Raw genomic sequence first — 14,649 nt, 5'->3', positions numbered from 1 at the left:
GACAAGTATGAAACAACTTTGATAGATAGAGACTAAAATGGCTTATTGATTTTTTTTTTAAGACTGAGGAAAATTACCCAAAATGTGTCATTCTTTAACATTTAAAAATATACTACATAAAAAATGAACAACTGCAATAAATAAAAGTTTAAAGAAATAACTGCTTCAGTATGCAAAACCGACAAGTGCAGAAATGTGAACATACAAATGCACATTTTCATAAAACCGTAAAATAAATGTCAAAAAATACAAACGCTGAACTCCAATTCAAAGATAGCAACAAAATTACTTTAATGGCATCATTTTACATTAATACAATTTTTCCCTTCTAGAAGATTATTGATACTAAGAATTTGAAAATCCATTTTTCATTGTTCTTCTGGGATTGGATGTGACATCCAGGCTGAAGATACAGATTGAAGACAGAGAACTGTCTCTGTTTTGCATAACACTGTAGGATGGATGTGTCAGGTTCAGCTTGCAATGCCAAAAAGTCTGGGATAGAACTCTGGTCAGGCTGAATTTCTAGCTTGGAGCCATGCTGATGTTTGAACTACCTCTTGTTTCCTGGAATGATAAATAAAGAATAAAAAAACAACCAAAAGAGAATCTACATTTACTGTTAAATTCCTTTCACAAAGGTATGTATATGAAGTATTTGCAAGTGTTTGCTTCTTGTTTTAAACACTTACTTTGGTACCTGAGAACCAATAGTCATATTTAATAAAAAGAAACAAAGGACATTTTCTCAGGTATTCCTCACTAGTAAGTGTTAGAAAACAATAACCTACTTTATTTGAAGTGCTACAAATATGTATAGAGAACTTTTACCCCTCTTCATTATAATTACCAGATTTCTTTTTTATCAAATAAACAAACTTTTTCCACAGTCTCCCTGTCACTGTTACTAGGAAACATATGTCATGCTAACCACGGAAGGCATTTGTTTACTTTTAAATGTATTTTATCATGAATTGAAATCATACACTTAATACTATTCAAATGTTAGCCTGTTAGAAAATGCCCAGAAAATATACACTGAATGTACATTGATGGGAACATGACTCATACTTCAATAAGTCTCAACATTCAGTCAAACAGATATAAAGGTTAGACTAGTTAAAATTCAACATTAAAGAACTTCCAGGACCAAAACATCAGGCATCCTACTTTGAAAGATTATGGATAATATCAGTATATCAGTACTAATAATTCTTTAAAAAATTGTAAAGAAAGACATTCTATATTCTCCTAAACAAATAAAACGTAATATTTCTTTAAAAAATTGTAAAGAAAGACATTCTGTATTCCCCTAAACAAATAAAAGAAAACTCAATGCCATATTGCTCTTCTGCCCTTTACCAATGCACTACAAGATGTGAAAATAACAAACATTTCATCAGGTTTTAACATATGTGAAAGCATTACATGCAAAGCATAATTATGGAATAAAAAAATTAACACACTAAATGACCATTCAGTATCTTTGGGCTTAAAACACTCTCTCTTCAGCATTTAAGGAAGAGTATACATGGATATATAAACACACACACACATTGAGGCACAAACCCATATATACAGACACACAGATTCCAATACACATACTCATAGATATTTGGAGAGAAGCTGAAGGGTATGTGTATATTCACATTTCAACAAATCCAGTATCAATCATGCATATAAAGACCCATTCATGAAAGATTCCCCTTTCCTCTCTTACTATTGCTGAAGAAAAATCAATTGTTGCCTCTAACACCTACTTCAACAGTTCCCTTTGATATGGACTCTTTTTATTTCCTGATTCACCACAAGCTGTATTGCAGCTACTGTAAACAACCAGATTATGTCAGACCTTCATTAAGAACCCATACAGTAGCAAATTTAGATAACTGTTTCAAGTACATAGTTAAAATGAGGTCGTGCCTTGAGTTTTTCTAAATTATAGGGCAGATGAGGATGAGATAACCAGCAGGACTAGCAGGTAAGATCTGTAACACTCTAGTTTTTCCGTCCTTCTGGGGTCAACTCTCTACCAAATTAGAACTGCTAAAAAGCCAATGCACAAATTAGATGTGCTCCATTTGTACCAGCAGACCTGAAATGGGATCTCAGTGAAGGCTACTACACCAATTAACAGTCTGTTCTTTGTATACTTTAATCAGCTGACCACACAGACAAAATTCTCTCTAAAATAAGATCATTCATTAAAACCATTACAACAGTATTGAAATACGCAAACAACTTGTGATGTTCCAAAAAAACTTCCACATGTAAAAAAAATTAAATCAATAAGCTGTAAGCTACAAATGGGTTTTACTCTGGATAACAAATATTGAAGACAAATTTAAACATATTGGTTTTTACTGCTTTCAACTGGGTTGAAATTAATCAGCATACCACAATGAATGAAAAATCTTATGCTATGATTACACACGCATATTACTCTTTTCCAAGCTGTAGTGAGGGTTTTTTTTTCTGAAGAATATGGCATCAACATCCCAGTAAAGAGATAAGAAATCAGATTTCCTTTGAGAGTTGCAAAAAGAATGTATGAAACTTAATGATTGGCAGCAAGTCAATAGACTATGTTACAGTAAAAGCTTCACTGTTGGGGGAAAAAAAAAGCTCTGGTTTACTTATCTAGAGTCTGTGCTCTACTTCTCACAAAGAACAGAATACTAGTCATTGAACAGAAGGGAAATCAGATTTAGTAGTAATGTGATTGATGTAAAAAAAATTGGCTGTTACTCATAAGAACTGTTATGATCCAATATTTTTATATACTCTCATGATGAATAAAAAAATAGTATTCTATAGAAGAAAAAATACTCAGAACTGGTATAACATTCATTGTCTTAACACATACCTTTACAGAGGAATTTTAAAGGCAGTTATAATTTCCCCAACAGACCTCTTTCACCATTATTGTATTTGGACACCTTTCTAAAACAGGTATTAAATTGACAAACTCAAATGACTATGCCAGAGCTGTGGTGATAATCCATCATATAAATATGCATTTAGGTAATTTTTAAAAGAGGAATTATTTATCTTAAATAAGGTGTCTGTTTGGGTAAATCTTTAGCACAGCACTTTTATTTACCTTGTAAGCTGTACATGACTCCATCTGAACTGTTACATGTCACCAGGTAAATAGATATTTAGAACACGTATGTCTAGCAAAAATATGCCTTCAAAATATGTATGTAATACAGTAATTGGTCATGTCCTGTGCACATTTTTCAAAGTTTGATAGCCTAACTTTATAAAACATGTTTTCTCAAAGACAAAATATGAAAAGTTAGTCTATATTATGGAGTAATTGCTTTCTAAATCTTAGTTAACTCAAGCAATTTTTTACTAGACGTAGAAAAGACTTCTAAAACAGTTCTTCTATATGGGTGCTCTGTGACTAACCTACGATCAAATTTAGGATCTAGTTTAAAGGTTGTCTCATGACATATGAGCTGTTTTACCACAGTTAAAACTCATTTATAGTGGGTTACTTTTTTCTGATGATAATGTGAGGGAATATTTTCATACCATAATTTACAATACCCTTATATTATGTTTTTATTGCAATGCCAGCCTACCCGATAGCATCACGTTGTGATCAAAGATGCCCATTTTTCTTTTGTATATCCATATTTGTGGAATAATATGCACAGTTGGACACTTGAAATTAGATGACTATGCATGTGTTATGACAGTGGTGCAAACAGATAATTTCATAAGGAAGTAATAAATATACTGTTTATCTTCAATTGTAGGACAAAAATCTACTGCTGCAGCTGCAAATCAGTCAGAACAGTTTCAGCCTTCAAAATCTACACAAAGATAATTTTACTGGAAAATTTTCACAGCTTTTCAATTTCCCTCAGCTATGTATGTTATTACAAAAACTTCTTCCACTTCTCAGGTTTCCCACCACGAACTTTTGTCACTTCAAACTGCTTTCAAAAACTCAATTTCAAAACACAGTAGCCCAAACTTCTCTTCTGCTTTCTTCTGATATGTAACATGCTACCTTATTAAAAATATATATTATTAGAAAATCAGAATAATAAATAGTGATAAGGTTTTTGTGCATTGAGGCTTCTGGGTTATGTGTACAATAACAGCTGACTTCAACTGAGGTGAAAAAGCCATGAAACTGCTTAGAATCAGAAGAGACCAGATAAGAGACAAAAGAGCATAAAGATTAATATTGAATACAAGTTATGACATTTCCCTACCTGTGTGTGATGATGTAGGTGCAATAACAAGTACAGTGTTATATCTCAAAGTAAATGCAACACAACTATTGAATTATGAGGCCAAAATGTGATCTGGAATTCACCAGAACACAGGACACTTAGGTGTATGAAGATGGCTGACAGTAAACAGAAGTGCAGAGGGAGGAGCAAGCTGTGGGTTCTTCAGAATTCTAGCAACCCCTAAGATCTCTGGAAAGGCAGTAGCACAGTTTCTCAAGAGTAGGAAGAATTGTAATTTAAGTACATATGGTGGGGGAAAAGTGAGAAACAGTCAATATATTTCTCCACAATCGATTTCTGATACTCACTCCTCTCAGCCCAACTCCAGAACATACAAATACACAGTAATACCAGTAGACAGCAAATCAAATAGCCAATAATATTCTTTTCAGCTTCTCCCACCTATGCTATCCTTGCAGCTTGAATCATTTCACTGCTGCAATATCAATTCCAGTAAGTGTTAAAAAAAGAACCACTGCCTTCAATAACCATTTTGCAGCACTTATGTGGAAACCCTATTTCCCTATAGAGAAAGATGTACATTGTCAGATCATTCACAACCTCCTACTCAGACTGCTATTTCCAAAACTGCGTTGCCTGTTGCCTGTTGCCAGACAATGCCAAGGCACTTCCAGTATGCTGCTCTTTTTTTTTTTTTTTTTTCTGTTAAAAGTAACTCCAACAGCCATTTCTTACTCTCAGTGAAATAATCAAATAAAATGCTACAAACAGGTATTTAAAATGGAAAGTATCACTTGGGGATGGATGTCAGTGCAATACAGTGCTAGTTACAAACTTTTTCAAAGTAGGAATTGTATGCTGGCCGAAACTGGAAAGTTTTCTTCCCATGTCAGTGATCTTGCAATTCTGCATGCTGAAGCAGTAGAACTAAATTGGTGCTCTGACACAATGTAAGAAAATGGTAACATTCAGGATAAATTTTAATTGTCAGCACTCCTGCCTGGATTGTGCAAACAATTTGCTATCAGAGAATAATTCTATGGGCTGCCAACTCATTACATATTAAGTCAGGAAGGTAGACACACAGCACACTTTGGGTGCTGCTAGCCAACAATACTAATGGCTTTTTTCATTATCAAGAATTCCCTCTTCCACTTTCAGGAGTTTTTAAACAAACAGGAGTCTGTAATATCTGCAAATTACAATTTTTTCTTACTTTCCTAATGCTTTTGCATTTAATTTGTTCAGTGAAATCACACTCTGGAGGCTCAATTAAAAGCAATTAAGAGAAAGATTTCATTATATATTGTATTTGTTTTTCTAAAAGAAAATTCTGTTTCATTCAAACTTACTTAAACCTGGTATGTTTGAAGAACACACAGGACTGGATGGATTATCACACCAGATGAACACCTAATCTTCAATGTTTTGTTGGCTTAAAGACAAATAACGTGGTTCTGCATTGCTAATTTTGATGTTTTCTAAAAATTTTGGCCAAATTCCACACACAGCCTACACCGCAAGTCATTGTTCAAGATGCTTCAGTGGAATATACAGGGAAGTTTCCCATTTTCTGATCAAATTCTCTGCACTGCACTGATAATACCAAAGTATTAGACACACAATGCTGTGCTCTTTTTTTCACGGTGAAATGACCAATCTGTTTTGATTTCAATCCAAGTTTCCAAGTTCTTTAGTACTTTTTGCCCATGATACCTATCATTGCCTTTCTACTCTCTCAAGAATGGAAGCAACTTTTATTTATTTATTTAGAATCCTGGTGGCCAGCCCAAATGACTACTGCTTTACTTTGTGCTGCATGCTGCAAACAACACTGAAAGGTACACTACACTTAGTACTATGACACCACTCTTATGTTTCACAGCAGTGTGTAAGATCATTGCTGCCTTTAACTGATGCCTCTCTTGCTTCCAAGGAAGGCTTTCCTACTATGTGACTTTTCCCACAGCTTCTCACTGCCTTAGATCAGTATGTCACTCTCTCATGGTTCCCTCTCAGCTCTCCACTTCTTTCCAGCAAGAAGGGGAGAACAAGACTACAATCAAGAGACTAAAAGACTCACACCATCATGCTAAGGCGCCACCAGCTCACAGAGTAGATCCCCCCATTTAGCCTTTTCTTCTGGGAAAACAGTCCCTATTCCACTAGTTAAAGTGTCAACCTTCATATTCTCATGAGATATGTATTCAGCCATCATCTGAATTCCTATCCAGTGGGACTGTCTGACGTAACCCTTCAAAGTTTCATCTGAGTTGCATGTATACTGCTGCTCTAGCAGAAAAAGGAAAAAAGTATATTTACATTCATTTTGCCAAACATTAGCATCTTCTGTCCAATCATTTGAATGCAGAAGTGTTAGGAGAAAACAGCTTAGAGAACAAGGGTTGACACATACAGTGTGAAATCTTAAGGTGCTTGAATGCAATGAGGGAGAAAGTGAGACAGAACCACGTTTCATCTCCCTAACTGTGCTACAGTCCACATGAACTTTGTGACAGGTCTCTGTCTCTCAGCCACACTTCACTAGCTTCTGCTGACATTCAGCTGTCAGACAGCAACCCTTTACCATGCCCCTAACATGCTCTACAGCTTCACCCAATTAACTCGCTTTCACTTGACATTGCAGCAAAAAGCTTCATAATAGGTGGTCAAGGTGCACGGTGTCTGCTTGCCCCCTAACTGCTCACACACAGCAAAATGCTACCTTCCTTTTTGTCTGTTTGCAACGAACCGGCACAACTACAATTTAGGCATTCTGCTACTAAATGGAACAAGGACAGTGGACCTTTGCCAGCAGTGCATTTATTTGTCTCTTACCAAAAACTATCCTAGAGCTAATAATCACAGAAATTTTGGCAAAAAAAGAAATTACACTGATTCAGTAAAATACTTCAATCACTTTATACTTAACAAAAACATACTGTAACAGCAATTTTGTTTCAAGAAGAAAGAGGGGAAAAAGTAATTATTTACAATAGTAGCACTTAGCAACATAAAGGAGGAAGGTCTGCAAACAATGCAAGTGTCTTTATGATTCAGCTTTCTTGCATTAAAAAATCTTTAGGTATTCAGAAGATTAATTTTTGCTATGCATTTCTGCCAAATATGCAATATTTTTTAGGAATATTTTTAGAAATATGGATCTGTGTAGCTAACAAAACAAATGAACTATTAAAAATATGGAAATCAACATTTTAGGATTCATTTGATAGCTTATAGTAAAACAAGAACAAACATGCAACTCACTCTTACTTTGCTGACAGATACCTTGAGAATACTTCAATTTGCTCACTAGCTCTCTCAAATATATTTCTATATAAATATACAGAGTAGGTCAGAAAAGTCTGTTGAAAAGTCAATATGTATGTAGTAAGTACTGATGATGCTCAAGTGCTCTTAGCTGAAGAGGGTGGAAGAGTCTGGATTGAGCACTGGTGTCTAGACATTGAAATTATGACAGCCACTATAGCAAATACCTTCTAGTGGCCTTACGGGTTTCAACTACCACAATTCCAACAAGACAGGACTCAAAAGATTATCTACATAGCCCTTTAAGATTCTGGTTTGCTAAACTACAGCAAACTCACACAGGTTATGTAATCTATTTTCTTTCCCAGCTTATCTACAGGTAAAAGTCCCCTTGCAGTTCTCTTTAAAAATCTTTGAAAGGGCATTTTTTCCACACAAGAAATCTTATTTTCACAAAGAGAAGCAGACATTGAGACTGTAGAAAGTAGAAGCTCAGGAGAAGTCCTAAGCATGAAGGAAGGAAAACAAAAAAAGAAATACACTGATTAAGATGTAAAGCAGACTCCTCTCTTGACAGGAATTTATGGGAAGAACATAGAACAACTTATCTTTATGAAAGGTGGTGAAAAGCAGCAAATCGTAAGGAACGGGAACTCACATACTCTGGAAGAGGCTGCTGATGCAAAAGTGGATAGTTTTGCAGGAATGAAAAAAATATAGTGAACACCTCAGTCAGATTCCATGTAGGAAAATGGCATTACTCAGAATTAAAATGAAGTGTCAAGGACATGCATGGCCTCGTAGTGAATATTATTATTGTAGATCTTGTAAGTGAACAAATATTATTTTGGTTCACTAGGTATTGAGATTTTAACCTGCTGTTGTTCATAATCCTGAAGTGACAAGGGAAATGCTGATGCCAAGATCTGACAGCCTTTACTATCCGCTACTGAAGAGTAGATTAAAGTTCACACTTTGGAGACAATGGAAATAGGAGCATAAACTGGATACAAACATGGCTTATGCAACCCATCTGCACCTATTTGAAAACAGACTGATTGGAATCTGATATCCAAAATACAAACACTTGCTTTTTGAGTCAGAACATCTGCACAGTTGCATTAGCCTACAGGCTAATCTGAATCTCAGTTAACCCAAAGAACTGTATTAAACTGAGAAGTCTCTTTAAAAAAATCCTCGTGTGATGCAGCAAAGAATGACTGACTTACACCACATGTTTAGAAGTGAACTAATGTTACTGCCAATTTAATTTTCTCAAAATGAAGGTTTATTATTAAAATCATCAAGGTATTAGGAGAACAAAGGGTTCCATCCTTTTAGCACTGGCCAGTGCACGTAGATTTTCTGGATAGACCACTGCCGATGTGTAGGCTTCTACATCCTAGCCAAAATCCTGATAAGGGCTCCATCCCACTCCCCCATAAATTAGATTACAGAAAGATTACTTCTTCACCAGGAAGAGGTATATTTGGCTCCCTGTAGGTTTAGTATTGTTCTCTAAGTTTTGTTTGCTTATTCAAGGCAAGTACTTTAATGTTCATTGATCCCCAGTAAAACTTAGCTGAAGTAACTTCAGGAGGGAATTATTCCTTCTCCCACAGAGTACATGCAACATTGGAAACTGTGTATCTTCAACAGTTGTAAAGGGTAGTTTTGTAACAGTAATGGTCAGGGAAAACAGTGGGCTTTCCAGCAGTATTGCTTATAAAGTATCAGTTGATATCTGAATAGCCTAGAAAAAATATTTTAGGCTCTGTTTCAGTTGATGGCTAACATGTAGGTCTTCTGTAAATCCAAGATCCAAATTACATTAACTGGGCAAGGAATCAAGCTTATCAGTTATAAACAACTTGACTGTGGGTGAGCTAGGTTTACTGTCTCTATTGGATTTGGCCAAATCTAAATATACAATTATATTTCAGACTGAAATTAAATAAAAAAATCTAATAATTACTTCAACAGAACTTTTTATACTTACTAGATTTCTGAGCACAGCCTCCAAGAATTGGTCTTAGCTCAGGTAATAGATCATCTCTTTCTGTGAGGTTGAATATGCAGTTCAAGTGAGTCCACTAGGCAAACGGAACTAATATGTCCTGCATACCAATCATATTTTAGATGAATAAACATTAAAAAAATGCTAACGGAATTTCATCCTTTCATATATATTTAAGCCAAATGTGTGTTCTGAAAGCACAAAGTTAAAAACAACAGAAAAACCCCAAACAAACAAAAACAGACACTACCACCACCACATATAACACTAAACAAATAAAAAAAAAGCCCAAAATCCAGAAACCACCAACACATAAAACACTTCAAACTTTCATCAGGTATGTAAAACTTTTGGCAGAAGAGTCATGAAGAACATAGAGGAAGATTTGGGAAAGTTTTTTTTCAGCATTTTGGTTTGTAAAACAAAAAAAGTGTAATACAACTTTAAAAAATTAGGTTTTCTAAAAATAAACCCAACCAAAAACCCAAAACAGGGATGTTTCAGTAATTTGGTGTGCCTTGTATGTTCCAGAATTATACCTTCAATTCCTTTACTCAGAGCTCCCATTTAGATTACAGTCTTCTAAAAAATCTCGTATTTAAAGCATAGTAAACTTCAGTAAGTTATTAAAATACTTAAAGCAATATATGTTTGGACATATACAAATTAAAATAAAACTGTATGACTTGATGTGTCAGGAAGCTTCGCAAAGCCCTGGTTAAGTTACAATGTTTAATGCTCAGATTCCCAAAAGAATGCAATGGTTTTAATAGACCCTGTGAAAGGAAACATGATGTCACACAGGCTTTGAAAGACTAACAGGCCCCTGACCATAAGCATATAATCACCACACGAGATGATCCTTCTGTGATCAAAGGAGGCCCTCAGTACTCAACAAAAGCTGAAAAATTAGTGAATTATTTCATTATTGTGGTTCTGGCCTTCAGAAACTGTATGTGTCAAACCACCTGCAACACCTAGATAGGATAAAAGGCTTTCAAAGTATTGGTGAACATACAAATTTAAGAGAGGCAAGTATTGCAATGTCAGCTTCATGGCAACATTTACTGAGTGAACTATGAGCTTATGGGCCAATATCAGTTGAGACCAGATCAGCTGAGACCCAGTGTGGTGCCTTAAATCAGTGTGGCTTTAAGAGTTCTATAGGTGCCTCTCTGAAAATGGGAATTCCTGCAGGAATTGAAGGAGTTATACCATCTGAAGGGTGAAATGGAATCATTGCATCATCATAATGTCACTGCTTTCCTAATATCATCCCATGTACCAGGAAAACTCTGCTAGTGATTAACCACATTATTCGTGGCCATATTCTTAGTAAATTTTATTACTCACTGTTCATTTTAAAGGTACCCTCCCCTCCACCACAAAGAGGGGAAAAAAAAGGGTGAATTGATTGCTTGACAAAAAGAGGTTCCTATCTTTCCAAAAGACGGCATTTCTAAAACAAGTCTAAAACCCCAAATTCTTGTAAAATAGGGAAGTGAAATTACAGTTTAAGAAGCACATTTCTTTCTAAATCTCTTTCTTTAACTGAACTGTTAAATAAACTGAAGAAAACAAATGTTATTTGAATAATCAAGATTATAATCATAATAACATCCTTTTAGCTGACAGCTAAGCTCTTTACCCTACGGAATGCTCATTTCCCATTTTAAAAATTTGTTCAATGATTAGTTTATTCAACAGGTCAAACTGCTTCACAGAGTTCACTCTCAGGAGAAAATAGGTCCTTGCTATGATCAGTTAGAAAAACAGTGCCCTCTCCACATAATGTGGGTTTCACAGAATTCAATGATAAGTTTTTATACATAATTTAGAAGCAGCAAAAATAAATAAATAAATAAATAAATAAATAAATAAATAAACCCCTGGGTAAATATTAAACAGATGGTCTTAAATATGTAAGACCCAACGAAAAGAAATATGAAGACGTAACTTGCTGTCAGTATTCCCTTAAATTATGCCAACATTACAGGAATAAAATTATGAATTAAGAACAATATTATGCTTTGTTCACTAATTGAATTTCCTATCTTTCCATCTCTGCAAGTCATACTCTCTAACATATTTCAAAGGTTTGGTTTTTCTTCATTTCTCACATTAACTTTTATGCTTAAAGTACAAAATGTAAGCAAATGAAAGTAGGTAAACATATGTATTTTTACAAGAAATATGTTATTCTACTGCAAACATGTCACAAAAAGGAACGCAAAGTTTTTCTTCACAGTTGAAAAGGATGGAAACACGCACAGTTAAGAGGAGAAGGCAGGGGAAAAGAGCATTAACAAGACAACAGGAAAACAACTTGATCTCATAAATTCCAGAAAAGCACAAAATAAAGTAGACTGCTGTGGTTTGCAGCTACCCTTCTTTACCATGCTTACTATCTCCCTTTGGCCTGAAGCGGATCCACCCTCCCCTGCATGAACTAGTGATGTTAGTTCTGATAGTAAAATCTGCTGGGGGACCTAGGATAGAGACAATACCCAGCCTTGTGTTCCCATGACCTTCCCCCTGTTCTGTGCATCAGAAGCAGAAACTAAGAGGAGACAGAGCATCAGAGACAGTTGTCTCCTGTGGAGGGAAGGCTGACTGCTAGCTGGCACCAAATGATCTGGTGGTGGGGCTATGACTGCCTCTCAGCCACCCAGAGGGAAACACAAACCTCTTAACATGAGATTTTGCTTTACAAAACTTAAAGAGTGTGTGTGTGTGTGTGTGTGTGTGTGTGTATACATTTATATGTATATTTTTTTTCATTATTATTTTTCTTAATGGGTGCATGTAACATTAACCATGCTACATTTTAAGTGCATGCTGCACATACACGCATTTCTGAGGCTAGCTGAGAAAGGGGCAGGCTCCCAGCAACACTGCCCTAGGTCATACTCTAATCTTTTTTTTCCCTTGTGATCTAGGCAGTGAGCTAGTAGTATAAAGTAAACAAGAAGAGCAAAAAGACAACAAAAATTGTCTTTCTATTACCTATCATCCTGATCGAGTGAACTGCTATCCACAGGTTGCAGCTACACATCTTGCACTCTTTATCAAAGTTAGTATCTGAAGATCAGCACTGAATTTTCTCCTTATAAACAGTGCTTTACATACTTAGCTTGAACCACAAAACTAAACAGGTGTCAAAACAAAATAATTATTCACAACAGTATACCTTGTAGGATCTAAATCTAAAATGTCAAGAAAATATCAGGAAGATGACAGACTGGATTGCATGGATTCACTCACCATTTAAGCATCTACGCTAGACTCATTCAGGCACAGATATGCTTTAATCCCCTCCAAAAATTTCTCAGCAAATTCAGAGTCAGAACAAACAGACGTTCCCTTTATGTTTAACCCACAGTTTAGTGGGGAATAATAGAAGCTTCCCAGCTCTCTTTCTTGAAATAACTTCTTCAAAAGGGAGGAGGAAGCACCTTCTGGCCTGAGTAAAAGTCCTTGAGTCTGGAAAGAAGTGAATCTGTCTGCCTTTGTAGAGAATATTCCTTTTCTTCTATAAAGCCAGTAAAATTGTGTCCTTGGCTCTGTTCTTTTGAAAAAACTTTTTCCCAGGGTTAAATGTCCTGGTCTATAATATCCAGTTCTCAAAATAACAGCCTGTCTAGCACTCCCAATGCTTTCATTTCTACTGCAGCATTAACAATATATGTAATAATACACTAATGTTTCTTTTAATTTTATGTCCTGGAAATGCTCCTTTGACAGGTGTGGGAAGAAGGCGAAAGAAACAGTGGTATGTAGCAAACAGGAAGCAAATATATGTGGCCGATGAATAAAACTCACTGCATATTACCAATGAAAAGCATTTCAAAAGGCTAGTGCAAAGGTGTCTAATAAGGAAAAAGCCATCAGATGGCTTTTAGCTGTAAAAGTCTCCTGACTTACAGCTGCCCTCCACAGCAACTGGGGCATTTCTGAAACATTCTTTTTCAGGAAACTCCACCTAGTATTTGCAAAGAAAATAGAAGACTAGCTCATTCCTGTATTTCTCCTTTGAAAACTGAACAAAATGAAGTGTAGGCATTCACTGCCTTGCTCTTCTCTAATCTGTTGCAGGCAGAGAATGAACTCATGATGATTTTTTTATAGGGCGAACTTGAATCTATACTTTAGACTTGCTTCCTTATCCAAATTTTTAGTTTTTCTAAATCCATTTCCAATTAGTTGCCCCTGAAGGTATAATTGTTGCACTGGCCTGCACTTAGGGTAAGAGATGAATACAGCTTTAGCTTCCAAGTGTCTTGTTTTCAGTCCTAAGAACTGAGGACCCTTGTTTGTGAGCTGGTAGTTCCAGTACCTCACTAGAAACACATTTCTAATGCCATAGAAATGCAAACCATGAAGGAAAAAAAAAGGAAAGGAGATTACGTTCCTGAAAACATGACCCTCCTTTTTTGAGACTTAGCCAATGACTTGAAAGATTTGTTTTGTGCTTAACAGCGGAACAAACCTGCGGTCATTTAGGAACTTCATGGTTTCCATTAAACCACACAGCATGGACATTTGGAATTTCATGGCAACAGTGAAGTGAGAATGTAGATCTTACTTTTCCAAAGTACCGACCTCTGCTGAGAGTTAACACCCACACACATTCTCTCACATTCCTTAGCCAATTCATGTCATTAAGGAGAGTTGAAGAACAGACCAAACAAAGAAAAAAAACCAAACCAAACCAAACCAAACACCCCAAAAAACCCAAACCAACCCCACTTAAGCCTCTTTCTTAAGCACTTGAAAGGAAAATGCTACAAGTGTAAATGTAATGTTTAAATGCAGCGAACTCATTCTGTCCATCTACAGTGTTTACAGCATTAACCCTGCAATTGAAAACTGAATTATTGGAAACCACCTAATTACCCAAACATTTACCTCTCTGCAGGTGTAAATACATGGGCCTAATAAGCCTTCCCACTGTGAAAGCAGTTACTTAAATTATATTAAAATATTAAAAACTATTTAATGAGCTTTTTTCCCCTAAAGTAAATTGAGTGTGTGCCTTAACCTGCTTCAGGCAAAGGAAGTTTCAAACATATTGGTTTTGAAACTAGCCATTATTTCCCATGTTGCAAAAATGGCAATTTTATTTCCCAACAGCAAATGAAACTG

The 14,649-nt window shown here is 35.7% G+C and overlaps 1 protein-coding gene across 7 annotated transcripts in view; it reads right to left on the bottom strand.

Moving 5' to 3' along the window:
- Positions 1–266: 266 nt before the first annotated feature.
- CCDC171 (coiled-coil domain containing 171) overlaps positions 267–14,649 on the bottom strand; it is a 157,867-nt gene continuing 143,484 nt past the window's right edge. For 5 of the 7 annotated variants that reach the window (XR_011147782.1, XR_011147785.1, XR_011147786.1 and 2 more), the window contains 2 exons: positions 9,487–9,604; positions 267–567 (listed from right to left, as the gene is read on the bottom strand). Coding sequence is in view for 1 of the 7 variants with exons in the window: in XM_069002102.1 (XP_068858203.1) it covers positions 526–567 (42 nt within the window). In the remaining 6 variants the exon portion in view is untranslated. The remainder of the gene's footprint in view (positions 568–9,486; positions 9,605–14,649) is intronic. The other 2 variants (XR_011147783.1, XM_069002102.1) reach the window with 1 other exon arrangement.

This window comes from Aphelocoma coerulescens (genome assembly GCF_041296385.1).
Source record: "Aphelocoma coerulescens isolate FSJ_1873_10779 chromosome Z unlocalized genomic scaffold, UR_Acoe_1.0 ChrZ, whole genome shotgun sequence".
NCBI lineage: Eukaryota > Metazoa > Chordata > Aves > Passeriformes > Corvidae > Aphelocoma > Aphelocoma coerulescens.
Note: the sequence above shows the minus strand (reverse complement) of the source record. Positions and strands in the feature narration are given on the sequence as shown.